The sequence below is a fragment of the Rhopalosiphum maidis genome, chromosome 3 (assembly GCF_003676215.2).
Source record: "Rhopalosiphum maidis isolate BTI-1 chromosome 3, ASM367621v3, whole genome shotgun sequence".
Classification (NCBI taxonomy): Eukaryota; Metazoa; Arthropoda; class Insecta; order Hemiptera; family Aphididae; genus Rhopalosiphum; species Rhopalosiphum maidis.
The window spans coordinates 75,219,687-75,236,476 of record NC_040879.1 but is presented as its reverse complement, the minus strand read 5'-3'; the positions used below and the strand labels follow the sequence as shown (position 1 = coordinate 75,236,476).

Genomic DNA, 16,790 nt, shown 5'->3' with positions numbered 1-16,790 from the left:
TGTCTCAGCAAGCCTTGGGTGAACTGCTGCACTGCAATCTGAAAAAAATGTAGTCAGTTAAATTTGTAATATTGGTGGAGAATTAATTGAGAAATGAGTGTTTCATAAGCAGTTTAAAATATGAATTTAAAACACGAGTCAAAATTATCATTTAATAGCATGTTTATAGTGTTTATGATGTATCAGCATCAATGAAATATATGGAAGTTAATAAAGTTAAATAAGAATCATTTACTTAATTCAATGTTGTTGGTTTCATGTCAATTAATTGAGAATTGAGTGTTTCATAAGCCATAAAAAAATGATATGTAAAATACGTCAAATTTACCATATAAAAACATGTTTTATAGTGTTTTTGAAGTATCAGTATCAATGAAATACATGGAATTAATAATGCTTAATAAGAATCATTTACCTTATTCATTGGTCTTGGTTTCATGATACTTACTTTTTGTTTCACTAATATTAAGTTGCTATCAATTACATACAGTTATTATTACACGTACCTTGCAAAAGACCATTATTGTTATAATAAGTATCTTCTAGTTTATTTTCAAAATAAGATGTTGATACTTTCCCCAGGTGGTATGAATGCAAATTCCTGTCTCAGCAAGCCTTGGGTGAACTGCTGCACTGCAATCTGAAAAAAATGTAGTCAGTTAAATTTGTAATATTGGTGGAGAATTAATTGAGAAATGAGTGTTTCATAAGCAGTTTAAAATATGAATTTAAAACACGAGTCAAAATTATCATTTAAAAGCATGTTTATAGTGTTTATGAAGTATCAGCATCAATGAAATACATGAAAGTTAATAATGCTAAAAAAGAATCATTTACTTAATCCAATTGTCAGTACTACACACCTTAAGGAGAACGAAAATAATTCTATAACAACTAGTGCGTGGACAACACTGGATAATTTAGAAATTGAAACAATCAAAACAAAAACTAACAGACAACATTCATTTTTAATACAAAATAATTGAAAACTATTTACAGTTGAAACTTAAACACAAGTACGAATGTAAAACTGTAAAAAGATACGAAATTTAAGCATAAACAGATGATAACAAATAATAATTATGATAAGCGATAAAAGATTGTACAAATTAACAGAATGTTTTGTACTTTTAAAAAAGAATACACTTGTACAATAACTGAAAAATACCCCTTTTCCATATGAATTTGATGATAATTTTTCAATGATAAATTTAAATCATTTTCTTAATGCATTGGTCGAGGATCAGGACACTGACTTGTGTTAACTTCGGGCGTAAAATATGAACAATTCATAACAAAGTGTTCGTAACATCATGCCTTACCGCCAAGCTTACAACATCATTCTTGTCGCTCCGAAACGAAGAAAATAAAGTGGAGGGGCGATTGTTGGCTTCTATAGTGTTGTATGATAGTATGTAGAGGTCATAGAGTAATAGAGGATGATTTCTATGTTGGTATCACTGATTACCTATCTCATCACTGATTACTGACAACCGTACGTTGAAGGATTTTTCTGATTCATTTATTCTTATACATTTTTTAGTTATTATATCCGCTTTTTTTATTATTAATAGATACAATTAATTATGGTTTAAAAAATGAGTAACTTAATGGTAAGTTAATAAATACATATTTTATTTTATGTAAAACACTTTCTGATAAAGTAAAAATTATGAATTGAAGTACAAAAATGCAATATTACAAATTTAGTATGTATTGTTTTAGTACTTATCAATTCTTATTAAATAACATTCACTAATTCTATTAAATAATATTAATATAATATACCAAATATATAATACAATAAATTACAATGAAAATTTTTAGATTCTGAACGGAGTGATGAATGTATTGATTTTACAATGATGTGTGTTTTTTTTAAATTTATTTTTTTATTTTTCTGTCTGTCATCGCATATTGGAGTAGTAATAATTCTTCGATTTTTGACTTCAGCCCCTCTTTGATTAAGAAAATTCATCTAGTTGGTACTTTGGGGGGTTCAAAAGTAAGAAATTTCCAGTAGTTTTCAAAAGTACAGGAAAAACCCTGAAAAAATAACCATAAAATAAGAATTTTTACACATAACCACTTTTCAACAAAATTAAAAATTTTGCTGTAACTCAAAAACGAATCATTTTAAATACTTGAAATTTTCACTAAATGTTTATATTATGTTTATCTATTTACGATTAAATTTTCAAAATATTTTGACCTATTTTAAGCTACTTATAGATAATTGAAATTTTTGACTTTTCTAAGTTTTTTTTCTTAAAAGATCGATAAAAAAAATTTGGCTATCCAAAAAATCTTTAAAATTTAATATAAGGTTTACTATAATTTGTACTTATCGTAGTAAAAAAAAATCAAAAATTGTTAGTCACAATTTTTGTTTATAAGCATTTAAAGTTTAAATGCTCACGAAATATATCAAAATCACAAAAAGTTGCAAGGAATTTTGAAGTTGTAAATTTATAAAATTTTTGTTCGGTTTAAAAAAAAGTTTAATTTGTTTATTTTTAGGAAACCAATAATCTTTTACTCCTAGAATCACATTTTATTGGATTTGATATTGATGATGAAGTATTGATAACAATTAAAAATAAGAAAAAATGTAAGTTTTTCAATCATTATATGTTTATACAGCTTTTATATTTAACTTAAAATTCAATATTATTACAAATTTTATAAAAAAAATTTATATGGTTGTATTTAGTATTAAAAATGGAACTTAGTAAAGAAACATGTGAGCCTATGGAAGTAGACGAGCCAACTGAAAGTCCATATATTGTTCATAATAATCATATTAATAAAAAGAAAGAATCTAAATCAAGTAGTACGTTAGAAAAATTATATTTGTAAACTTGTTTATATTCTTTTGTTTTATAACAAAAGTAAAACATATATGTATTATTTCTTAATTAATTTATAGTATCAACACTAGAACCTAATGATATAAAGAATAATTGGAGTAATAAGAGACATAAGAATGACAATACACACAGTGATACCTTGGAATCTTTGAAATTACATGTTTCGCCTTCTTTAGGTGAGTGGCAGAAATGTATAATACATGTATCAGAAAACATAAAATCTCTCAATTCATTCTCATTTGGTACACAAAATTTTCTAATTCATTTACATTAAATGTTAATTTTTACAGGTGTTATTAACTTAATTTTTGATGTATTTATTGCTATTCTATCTTGACATAGGTTTATGTACATCCATCATATATCCTACAAACAATCTTAGGAATACCAACACAATATAATATATTATTTATAGTTAATAAATAAGTAATAAAATAAGATAGACAAATGGGTATCAATCTGTTGTATACACTAGGTGTACTATAAAACAGTGTGAATAGGTTCAAAATATAAGTAGATTATATCTTTAAAAAAATTCACATTCTTTTATACTTTAATTGGTAAAGTAAAATCAATAATATACATAAAAATTTTAAGTCACCACAATTAATGATTATGAAAGATAATAACATAATTAACATGGTTAAAATATATAATTTTTTTCAAATTTAATTTCCAAATATATTTATAAAAATAATTGTAATTAAATATTTTTAAGAATTTTTGAATTAAAGTTCAAACTACTTATGACGAACATTGTATTTAATTTTCATACTTCAGCTATACAAATTGGAGATTTTAAAAAATTTTACTATAAAAGTTGGTAAATTTTTATAATATTGACAAATTCTGTAATTATTTGAGCTTTAAATGCATATGAAAATTTTATAGTGTTTATAAGAATAACTTATCTTAGGTCCTGTTTTAAATTTTTAAGAATTTAGACCCAGTGAATAATCCACATTTATAGAAAAATAATTTAAATATTTTAATGCTTGTAAATAGCTCAATAAGTGTCTAAATATTTTTAAAATTATATCATGTAAGTACAAACTAAATCAACTTTTCTATCCAAAACCAACTTATTTTATCTTCGTAAAAAAAAAAAATCACAAATTTAAAATCAATACATAAATTGCTCTGCTTAGAATCTAAAATAAGTACAGGAAAATATATTATATTATGTTTATACCTAATAATTAATTAATTTAAGTTATAAAAATTAAAACTACATTTTTCCCAATGAGAGACACTGTCTGCATATGCTAATGAAAAAACTAGGTAAAATTATGTTCCGCATGTAAATAAAGACTTAATTGATACTGATATGTTTTTTATTAGATGAATGAAATTCTAATAAATATTTATATGTATTTGTTGGCTAATTACAGCATTTATTTAATTTTATGTTTAAATTCTTTGAATTTTTTACATTTTGATGACTATTGTTTTTGCAATAATGTATGTTGAATTTAAAATTGAATTGGCTAATTTTATTAGTGATGTTGTCACATTTAAGTTACTTTTACAGAATATAATTTTTAATTTATTTGTTTAAAAAAAAATTTATCAGAATTATTTATATTTAATTTTAATATCTAAATGTCAAATAATAAATTATTTTTTCTTAATATGTCATTCTATAGAAGTAATTGTTTTTAAATTTTTACACGTTTTTTTTATGAATTACTATTATCCTTCTTTTATTTTAAATTACAATTGCTAAACTTACTAACCTAGTAAGATAATAATAATATTGTGTAAAATGTTAATGTTGTAAAGAATACATAGGTTAAATGGACAATATTCAAGTTAAATTAAAAAATGTGTTAGTATTACAACATGGCACTCAAAACCACAATATTTTAGTGCATAATTATCAATTAATGTAAACAACATTAAATAATAAGATAAATATGTTTATTTTACTACTCTTTATTTATAATAATATTTCTATGACATTTCAGATTTAAAGGACAACAATGTAACTTATGTTATACAAATAAATAGTACCTATTATATTTTGTGTTTGGTATATGTTTCATACTGTGTTCAAGGTTTTCTAAATATGAATAAAGATAGAATTTAATTATTAATATTATTACAAAACAGTTTTGATATATTATGTACATTGATTTTTAATGTTATAGAAATTACTACTGCTACATTCAACTTAACTTCTTCTAACAGTACAACGCGTCGTAGTACAGGCAGAAAAATTAAGTCTGATATCAATGATGCTATTTTTAAACTCCCATTTGAGCATGGTAAGTAAATTAATAATAGATTTATTTTGGTGGATTATCTGTGATAAATATTTTTCAGGATGGAAACGAGAATATATTGTTTACAAAAAAACTTTTCTTAATCAGGAAAATAGAAGTGGTGATGTATACTATTATTCTCCTAGTAATCAAAAACTACGAACATTACAAGAAATTCAGGAACAATTGAATATCTCATCTGATAAAACTTCTCTTACTATAGACTGTTTTACTTTTTTAAAACAACCAATTGGCGTGAATGATAGATCAAAAGAACTGATCAGAAATACACATTTAAAATTATTTAAGGTAATAAAAACAAAGCTGCATATGAACTGAGTCTCAGTATAACCTTTTATGACAAATTGAATCACAGCTTGTTTTAGGGTATATAGCCATAAGTCCAGTGAAATTTTAGGTATACTACTATTTGAGTCCATGTTTTAATATTAATTAAGCCCCATCAAATTAAAATAAAAAAACATTTTCCTTCCTATTTTTCAGGCTTAGGACTGTCTGTAACAAAAAATCTACAGGTATGGTTAAAAATGATTTTGTTTTAAAATATTTTATATTATAAATATATAATAATGTAGGGGTATAATATAATATGAATAATTTGTGTATAATTAATTAAATATAAATATAGATAATGATAAAATAACATTGTTTATATTGGTAAAAATTTATGGGTTAAACATTGTATATATTCAAATCTAGTTATTGTGTTTGATTGCAACAGCTGCATTTGATATCCAATTTCTTTTTCTTTTATATAATTTCTTGTATTTATTATAGGAACATATATAATTTTTATATATATACTTGCATTGTATATTCAACAAAATGTTTATAAATTGGTAAATGTTTGGATAGGCTGAATAAAACTATATAAAATTATATTTTACTCAAAATAATCCATGGCTTTCAATTTGTATACAATTTTTTAATTCTTATTCCTTGCTTTTTTTATTAAATTCTGAAAATTTTAAACTGAGAATTTTAAACAGTTATAAGTTTGGTAAAAATTGATATTTGATCAGTTAAATAGTTCAAATTTCATTAAGTTTAGTGTGTTTGAGTATGGAAGCAATTTTAATTTTTTTTACAATGTATCATTCAATATGCATATACCAACATAACTTTTTATGCATATACTCTTCATATTTTATATATATATATATATAAACCGAGTATTTGCAATTATCTTCATATATTTTTAGGAAAACACTTCTGTTGGTGAACTGTCAGATGATAAAAACAAAAAATCTGCTGGTAAAATGAAAGATGTTTTTAAAACTACGAAGTCTTCCTCAAGATCAAGATCCAAAAAAGGTAAATATAAATATATTTTATTATTTAGCTAAACATTTAAACTTCTTTAAATGTAAAATACTACAAACATTTAACACAGGTAATTGTGTTGTTATGTTCTAATATAAAATAATAAAGATCTAACAATTTATATAATAATTTAAGTTTAATTTGACTCTCTAATAGTACTGACAAGTAGATACTTATTTCCCATCTCTTGCCATCATACGAGTATACAACTAATAAATCCAAGGGCGTAGCCAGGGGGAGGGTTTCAGGGTTCAGACCCCCTCGTAATTTTTTTTCTTGAAATAACATTGAATAGGTTTAATTCCCTATTATTTTTAAAACTTGTATAATAAACGATTTATACTCTACCCCCCCCCCCATGTTTTTTTCTGGCTACGGTCTTGAGTAAGTCAAATCCAAATCAAAACAATGAGCTATAAAATGTCATTAGTGTTGTTTGTATAACCATAATGTGACGTCCTCTTAATAAGGAATTGATTTTAGTTTAGTATACCAATTATAATAATAAAATTTGTTTTTAAATTTAATTTATATTTATTTTAAATAAAAAACCTATTTTGAAAATAAATGTTGATCACAAATAAAAATATACCTTAGTTTGTGATGTTGATACACAGAATTGTAGATAAATTAGAGTATGCACCTTTCTTAAATAATGCTTCTCGTTGTGAAATTCGAAAATATGTACACATTGTACACAATGCAATCTATCTATGAAATATATATATATATGTAAATTAAATATTATTCCATATATTTAAAATTACATGTAAATATGATAATTTTATATTCAGTGTAACTCTGTATATATTTATTTGCTAAATAATCTGAAAAATTACAGTTATATATTTTATTGTGCTATTTGAATATAGAATTAATGTTTTACATTATTACATAGGGAATTCAGAATCAATGAATACATCTTCATCCACACCTGAATACATATCTGAAAACTTCCAAGCTATTCAATCTAGTGTATCGACAAAAGTTTCTCCTAAACTTGAGAACATTGATATAAATACCACAATCATGAAAAGACGGTAACATATTGGCTTTATTTTTTATTTGTTTTGCTTATTAGTTTATTATTTGGCTTCACAAATATAATACACAATTAAGGGGTAAGCATAATCATTATGCTTGCTTCTACATAATCCTTCCTCAATCAAACCATATTATACATGAATGATAAAAATAGGTTGCCAGCATCAGATAGGAAAATCATCATGCAGACTCGTTGTGGTATGCGGTGCTCTAATATTGATGAACCTTGCTCTTTAATGTGTACTCGTTGTCTGTTACACTATCATCCAGGATGTGTCAACATGCATGATCATTTAAAAATTGTTGGTTATGTATGTTTAGTAAGTGATCATTTTAATTTTTATTATTATTTTTTTTTAATCTTTAAAACAGTTTATTCCATTTTGTTATTAATATTTTTTTACTTAGCACTGTCAAATTATAATGAAACAAAGAGATATTCGTGTACAGTCATCTCATACTGTGGTTGTTGGTGCTACTGAATCAGAAAAACTATGTGTTGAACCGATTCGTATAAGACAAGTTTATCAAACATCAAGTACGCCAATTTCTAAAATTGAAGAACCACATTATAAAATTGATGAAATTAGAGATGGAAACGTATCCAAAACTAAAATGGTTGATGGTAGTTTTCACAAACAGTATGTTTATGCAATGATACAAAAACGAGGACCTAGTTTAATAACTTGTGTTATTCAAGAGCCCAAAAATTTGGAAGAGTAAGTTAATATTTAATTTTTCTTATCCTTTGGGGGTATATAATAATAGACTAGGTACACTGTTACGTTGGTCATTGGTATTGCTTGTATGAATGAGTGCAACTTAATTTTTGTTTTTTTACTGCTTTAATCATTTGGTTATGATTGTTTTTAGATTTGAGCGGAAAGTTAACTGTTCCTATATTCCTTTCAACTCCTATTTATCACTTACTTATTGTTTCATACAATATGTTCTAAGGCCTAATTTTGTTTGCATGTAAAAGCTTCTTCTTTTTTTTCTGGTTAAAGGTGTTTCAAGACAATCCCATCTCACACCCATTCCTCCATTCTTTTCTATTTATTGCTCTTTCTTTCCAATTCGTTCCTCCCCCTGCACATCCTTTTTGACTAAGTCTTCACATCTGGTTTTGGGTCTTCCTAGCTGTCTTTTTTCTTGCGGGAAAGTTGCTTTTTTAGTTCTATAAATAATACTCGGGATTCTAATGTCTTTGCTAACCAATAGTAACATTTTTTGCCTCTTTGTATTCTAGCTGCTACTTTCTTCGCTATATCATTATACTCTGTTACCATAGTTCCGAGATATTTCAATTGTTGCACTTTGTTGAAGTTATCTTCCAATGTTCAATATGTTAGTAAGTGGTTGCTGTTGCCTTCTGCTAGCAAACATATATGCTGTTTTTCCTTCATTACACTAATCCTATTTTCTCTGCGGTTTTCTCTAATTTGAGAAATACATTTTTTAAATTCTCTTGTGATTCTTCTAATAAGACTACATCATCCGCATACGCTAGCGTATCAATCCTATTGAAGAGTCCTGTAATTTAAAGCCTTGATTGTTTATATTAATTTCCCTTATTACTCTTTCTATACTAGCGCCGGCGAGAGAACGCTTTTGGGCGGCGACCAAAATTCGTCCGATCTCGCGCATTCCCACCACTTAACCTTCCCGAACGCTGGCCGCCGTCAACGCCTAGGTGGTAGAGTGGGAGAAATGTGGGTTCGAAACCGCGGAGCTCCGTCATTTGGATGCGCCAACGAAAAGCGTTCTCTCGCCGGCGCGAATTTAACACCAGGTTAAATAATATAGACGATAGGGCATCACCCTGTCTTAACTGAGATTTTACCTGTACATGGTACCAAATTAAGCCACCAACCTTAACTTTGACTTTTGTTTCCATTACACTTATCATAATTAGATTTATTGACTTATTAGGGAATTGTAAATTCTTCAGTATTTTCATTATGCTTTCTCTGTGTATACAGTCGTAAGCTTTTTGGAAGTCAATGAAAAGTACATGTAATTCCTTATCATATTCCCAAGCTTTCTGAAAGAGCTGTCTTAATATAAATATCTGATCAATAATTGACCTTCCCATCCTGAAGCTACCTTGATAATTTCCAATTATTTCTTCTGCCCTTCCTTTTATTCTTGATAAGACACAATTTGATAATATCTTATGTCACATTCAATAAGGAGATACCTCTATAGTTGTTACACTCCTGAGTATCTTCCTTCTTATATATTGGGAAAATTTTCGCAATCTTCCAGTCTTCGGGTAAATTTTCTCTCTTCCATATGTTTCCGATTAGATCCCAGGTTAACCATCTTTTTTCCTCCTTTTTTTAATAATTCTGCTTGTATTCCATACTTACTATTATATCTTTCATATACTTTTTTTTTTCACACCTAATTATATTATGCGCTTCTTTTTGTTTTGTTTTAAATATTTTAAAATTGTTTTCATTATTTACATCTTCCAACCATTTTTGTCTCGCTATCTTTCGTCTTATAATTGCTTCCTCGCATACCCTCTTGAACCATTGTTTGGTAGTATTCTTTTTCTTACCTAATGTTGTATCCGTCACTTCTTTAATAGTTTCCCTTAACTTCTTACACTTTTCATTTGGGTCTCCGTTATCTGTAGCTGCTTTTAGTTTTAAAAACTTTTCGATATTTTATTTATTTGTTTTCGTTTCTTCATCTTCCGTAGTTTCACTTTTATCCATATACCCTTTAATAAGTGGTCAGTGCCCATATCTGCTCCCCGTAACGTTCTTACATTGGTGATACAATTTTTAAATGATTAATTAGGACATGGTCAATTTGGTTTCTGTTTTCCATCTGGGGATACCCACGTATACTTATGGATGTTTTTACGAGGGAAAATCGTACTTTTTATAATCATTCCATTAATATTCCCATTACTGTTGGTTCTTTCATGTAAACTGTGGCCCCTACTTATTTTTCTATATTCCAATTCTCTTCCTACCTTTGCATTCAAATCTCCTACAATTATTTTAATGCTTCCCACTGATCCGTGATAGACATATTCTAAAGTAGTGTAGAATTCTTCCTTTTCATCATCTCCTTTAACTTCCGTTGGAGCATGCACTTTAATTGTTACCATATCCAAGCCATTCGTTTTCATAGTTATAGTCGATATTCTTGGATTGATGTCTTTGAATTTTTTGACTGTATGTATTATCGACTCATGCATAGCAAAACCCGTTCCTAACATATGGCCCTTTTCACATTTCTCATTGAAGAAATAGTTGTTTGTGAGATTTTCCTGTCTCTTCCCATTTAACTTCCTGTAGAGTTAAAAGTTTTATTCCATATTTTTCCATTTATTTAGTTAGACTTAATGCTAATCCCGTCTTATATAGTGTTTTCCGTATATTCCATGTGCCCCAAAACATATCCAATTTTCTATTTCGGTCCGTTTTTCTATTTAATCTAGTCTGAGGATTGGGTTGTTTTACTAAGCAGTGTTATTAACCCTGCGCTTAAACCCCAGTCTGGAGGGCCATTCCACACTAACCACTTAAGGCAATTGCAATGTACTTTGCGATGTATATGGTGATGGGAGCGCCACTTTCCCTATGCCTATACTAAACTGAACCAACTAGTTAAAGTCAGTTCAGTTTAGAGCTCGGGGCCCCGGGTTCGTCATACCCGCACCATTAATTAGTGGTCCCTTGAGGGGCATGTAAAAGCTAGTGGTCTTTATATGTGCCTGATCAGGAACATAATTACCGTGCACTTTGTCTTTGGGGAGCCACTGATTTCTTGGTTCAGATCTTACCTTTCCAATAGATATAAATATAACGTCAGGTATCACTCGAGGAGGCCACTTGTTTCCGGTTCTCTTCTCCTTATTTGTAAACAGCGTTAAAAGCGTCATAAAACACTGCCAATTTCTCTTGTTGGCCAATGATATACAGTTATTCCATCGTATCAGTGCTCCTCAGGATTGCATCCTTCTTCAAGATAACCTCAATTCTTTGGTAACATGGGATGCTACCTACGGGTTAGATCTCTGTATCCCTAAATGTATATTTATGTATTTTTATCGTTCTCCTAGATGTCCTTTTAATGTTAACTATTCTATGTTTGGTGTCCTCCTTGAATCTGCTGGCGTGTCTGTAAATAATTAGGATATAACATTTTATCGATGTCTTAGGTTTAATGCACACTTAGACAAAATGTCATGTAATACCATGAAAATGCGTAGGTTCTTGCTCAGAATTTCTACGGACTTCAAGTTGTCTATTTTCTTAAAAGTCCTATTTTGCTCATTTGTTTATTTTCTACTTGAGTATGGGACTGTAAATCTGGTGCCCAACAACTATGAATGACAGCTATCAACTTGAAAGAGTCCAACACAAGTTTCTGAAGTGTGTATCTTTCCGGTTATCAATTGATTGTCCTCCTCATAGCTACAACCCAGTACTTTGGCTTGATCACGCTGGCTGCTAGGAGAGTTGATATAAACTTATCATTATTGGGAAAACTTATTGATGGTCGAATTGACTAGCCAGTTCTTTTAAAAAGGTCAATTTTAGGATCCCAATTTTTAATTCACACTGTATCTTCCCTTTTCATATTCCTTTTTGTTCTGTGAATTATTTGCAAAACAGTCCTAGACCATGCATGATGAGATTAGTGAACAAGGATCCATCGTTTCTATTGGGGGGCCAAACCAGTGATTTATGTAATGTTCACAATGATATGTATTTAAATTTGTATTTTATACTGTCAGGTTTTAAGTTTAATATCAATTTTTGTATTAGGCTTATCTCGTTTCATATTAATAAATAAATAATTAAATATTTAAGAATGCTTTTATATAATTAGATCAATAAAATTATTATCTATATAATGAATTTTTTCAAATTTTACAGGAATTCTGAAATGAATGGTTCATTTAAAGAAATTTCAACTCCTTTTGCATCCATGCAAACATTAAACTACATGGTTAAAGCATTGGGACACGTTTTTAAATATTTAAATACACATGAGCTTTTATCCGCTTCTAGAGTATGTACCACCTGGAATAAAATTGCAATGAACAAGTCATTAGTAAGTATAAACTTTAAATTATTCACAATATATTTTTGCTAATTTATTCAATTATTTTTAGTGGCAAAATTGTCGTTTAAAAAATTCTATGGTCTATGACTGGGAAAGGTTTGTAGACTCTATTAATCAACAAAGAACTGATATGTTAGATACAAGACAAATGTTGATACCTGTAAAAGTTGATGAAATAAAAAAATTTTGGTTGCTTTTTTCCAAAGCAATGAAAAGAGCACAGAAGTTAAAATTTATTGAATTGTATAGATGTCCTACCCATGTAGTTGAAGATATTATTCACTCATTACCTCAACTTGAAGTTCTCAATGCAACTTCAATAAAGTAATAAAGAAATAATATCCAGTTTTTTCTATAATAATTTTAATAATTGATTTTATTTTTAGAAATCCAAATGTAACAAAAGAGGCAAAAAATCCCCATGTTTTTATGGTCCTAAACTTAAATGATTTAGGCCAAATGACAAAGCTCACTGAATTAAGACTAAAAGGTTTGACTGGAATTAAATTAACATCATTACCATCATTTGAAAATTTAATAAATTTAAATAAATTTGTAAGTTTATTAAATAACTTAATATTTATGGAAAAACAGTTATAATATTTATTATGTTTTTTATTATTTAGTCATTAACCTCTATAAATTCATTTCCAAAAGACATCTGTCAGAGTTTGGGTACTATAACTGACAACATAGAGTTTTTGGAAATTGGTGATTGCAATTTCTTATCAAAAGATTTTGCTGTGTCACTAAAAAGATTTGTCAATTTGAAATCGTTAAGATTGGAAAATTGTCACGGTAAATGGGAAAGTTATGCACAAGACGTTTTTACTGCTATTAGGGGTCTTGAAAAGCTCACTATTCTGGAATTGGTTAACATAGAATTCAGTAATTGTGTTGAAGATGAATTGGAAAAATGTGTTGGTATTAAAGCTTTACTGATTATTCCTGCTTACATGAGCAAAGTATGTATACTTAATATGCATTATATTATTTTATAATATCTATTTATTTATATTCAATATGATTGTCTTTATATTTTAGTCTGCAACTACCAACTGCCACTTGATTGATTGCCTCGAGAAACTCTCCAAGACATTAACACACTTGGTTTGGGGATTGACTCTTGAATTACTCCGTGTTACTGACTTATATATAACTCAATATCAACAAATCCAGCATAGTATTGGTAATAATTTAGAATTATCCCATACCAAAGAAAAGACCAACTACATACCTATATTAAGGACAAGAAAACCCAGACAGCGACCAGAAGAGCCTGCTCCCGAAAAGGACAAGAATAAAGACATATCAGATGACGTTCATTTACTTTCAGTTCCTGTTCTAGAGAAATTGTTAGATACAATGATGCCAGATGCTAAAACTAGGGTAATTAAGGTTCCCTTTTCGAGAACAGTTAGAGTTTATTTGAGTGAACAGTTTAATTATCTTTGAATTAAATGTTTAGTATTCATTTGTTTCTTTACATTAAAACCCTTTCATATTATAATTCTATTTTTGTGAACATGACAAATTTTTTATTGTAATTACAATTTAATTTATTAATTATAACTTATAATGTACATGTATTATGTTTTTCTGTAGGCATAAATGTTATCATCATACATTTAATAGATTTATAATTGTAATAATTTTATTTCATTTATAACTCATACTTTTTTTTTCATTTTGTAAATAATTTAAAACTATAATTTGAAAATGGAAATTTTGCTATTCATTGTATAGTAAATTAATTTTGATTCAATTCTAAATAAGTTAAATTCAAAGAACATATAAGAAACTTAATATTATTATTATTATTATTATGTATAATTTTTATTAAAAAAAACAATCCACACAGTATATTATTCTTAAAACTGTATCAATTCTCTTTAATTTAGATATGATTTTATTATGTTAATTAACTTTTTTTTATAAAATAAATAATTCAATTTCAATAACCGACTATGCGCCTTGCTTAAATACAAAATAAAACTTTTCAAGCAATCGGAAAATAAATAAACTAACTCTTTTTTGGTAATAATATTCGTACTTCAAATTGATACATAAGTGAAATTGTATTTCAAGTTTTCACTTAGTATTAATTGTTTATTTTTCATATAAAATTTTATATTAACTTGCATATTGAAGAAAATAATTTACTAAAATATAATTTATATACGTTTACTATGTTTCAAAAATTCAATATTGTATGTAAAAATATTTTAAGTTTTCAGAACTTGTCTATAACATAAATAGTTGTTAGATATAGTCATGCATACAAAATATATATAAAAGCTATTAATACTCATTTTGCATAAATTTCAAATTTAACTTTTATTGTATGTTTATAATATTATGATTGAACGAGGCAGTTAAATCCATTCTTAACAAACAGTTGTCTTAGCACATTATTATATTTGTAACCGTTCCGATGATAAAACTATTTAAAAAATTCATATAAACTAAACTACAAGAGTAATATAGATATAGTCATATTACTGTAATATAAACATACAAATGCATAATTATCTGTGTTTTGTAAATCTGTAAATATTATACTGAGAGTAGTAAAAAGGTTCCTATGAGCTATGACTACAATTACTTTTGTCAATAGTCAATCTTCAACACCACCATTTGTTTTCTAATTATTTATGTTCTTAGGATTTGATGATTTAATATTGTATACTAATTTTATTGAAGTTTTTTTCATAATGAACATTATAAAAACTATTGAATCAATAAAACACAAACATAACTAGGAAAAAATGTTGGAAATCAGTGTTTTCCAACCTTCATGATGACAACCCACAATAGAAACCTATTGCCAGGCTAACCATTAACACGTTTTTTTTTAGTTTCAAGTTAGATTCAAGCATAGTTTAGTATTATAAAAATTTATAATAATAATTTTAATATAAGTAATAATATATTGGCGCTCACAATTTTGAAAACTATTTTTCAAAATAATAAGAAAAAAATAGCATTTTTATGCAAATACAATTTTTGGCAATATCAATTTTTTTTTTATATGATTGAAAAAAATACCCAACTTTAGATTTGAATTGTTTACAATATTTATAAAATTCATGATTGTATCTAAATTATTTTATAGTTTTATATGTAGTCAACTGTTATTGTTATGTAAAACAAAACTAATGTTTGAAAATTGAATAAAAGATTCACTTTAATGAGTCTTAAATTGGAATTTAAAAAAAGTCCATTCATGAGCAATTGAAGTACAATTTTCAAAATTTTTTGCTCTAGAAATTTTTAACATTCTACTAATACTTCAATAATTATTTTTCATTTACAATCACATTTTAAATATATTTAGACTATTTTTAAATTAAAAAAATCATAGAAATTTTGTTTAAAGTTTTTAAGTTCATTTAAAAAAGATTGAAAATTTGTAAGGAAAGACCGCACAAGTATAAATGCTGTTCTTATAATATAAGTGTTGAAAATGTTCATATCAACATTTAGCAGCCAAATAACAATGTTTTGTAAGTTAGTCGTCGACTAATCACGGCAAAGTTTTTTCGTTGGTAAAAAACTTTTTTGCAACTGACGCATGTCTCTAGCCCTACCCCGTACCCAAATATTGCGATTTTCGACCTGAGATTCATATGTTTGCGAAGTTGCCCCCCCCCCCACTTTAACCCAGAAACTTCAAACCACTTAAGAAAAATTGCTACTAATTTTTTGTTCTTATGAATATTTTTATTCAAATTACATTTTTTTATAATTACAATAAAGATTTTTATTCTCAACTAGACTTTTTTTAACCAAATAAGATTCCCATTTCATGGTTGTGTTTTATTCCAGTTATTAGATTGTTTTATTTAATATAGAATCATTTTTTTTATTTATTCAATTAAGAATAATTTATCAAATATTGATTTTTATCTAATTAGAATAAAAAAACTGAATAAATCTAGAAAAGTTAAATAAAAAATTCCAAATTTAATAATAATCCTATAAACTAATAAAAAATCTATAATACATAAAAAAAATAATTTTTATGGATTAAAAACCCAAGGTCTGTAAGTTAATGATTTTTTATTAACTCTAAGTTAAGTTAACTCCAACTAAGTTAAGTTAAATATGTTTTGATTCAATTAAATTTAAAGTTAAGTTAATAGACTTGTTAATACATCAATTAAGTTTAAAC

The 16,790-nt window shown here is 26.9% G+C and overlaps 1 protein-coding gene across 2 annotated transcripts; it reads left to right on the top strand.

The window, feature by feature from the left end:
- The first annotated feature begins 1,579 nt into the window (after positions 1-1,579).
- LOC113557236 lies at positions 1,580-14,159 on the top strand. 2 transcript variants are annotated; one of them, XM_026962645.1, is made up of 15 exons: positions 1,580-1,613; positions 2,521-2,611; positions 2,714-2,833; positions 2,930-3,112; positions 5,021-5,137; positions 5,196-5,443; positions 6,358-6,469; positions 7,377-7,518; positions 7,677-7,842; positions 7,931-8,241; positions 12,427-12,604; positions 12,666-12,940; positions 13,003-13,171; positions 13,243-13,581; positions 13,661-14,159. In XM_026962645.1, exons 1-15 carry the CDS (start codon positions 1,599-1,601, stop codon positions 14,069-14,071), a joined length of 2,877 nt encoding a protein of 958 aa, XP_026818446.1. In that variant the 5' UTR covers positions 1,580-1,598; the 3' UTR covers positions 14,072-14,159. The 2 variants fall into 2 exon arrangements, with proteins under 2 accessions (XP_026818446.1, XP_026818447.1); XM_026962646.1 differs by having other exon boundaries at positions 2,930-3,046; positions 13,661-14,071.
- The last annotated feature ends 2,631 nt before the right edge of the window (positions 14,160-16,790 follow it).

Bases quoted from the DNA above. Each gene is read 5' to 3' on its own strand.
- LOC113557236 (XM_026962645.1), top strand. The intron at 3,113-5,020 runs GTACACAAAATT...TTAATGTTATAG, and splicing joins TCTCAATTCATTCTCATTTG to AAATTACTACTGCTACATTC. The intron at 7,519-7,676 runs GTAACATATTGG...TGATAAAAATAG, and splicing joins ACCACAATCATGAAAAGACG to GTTGCCAGCATCAGATAGGA.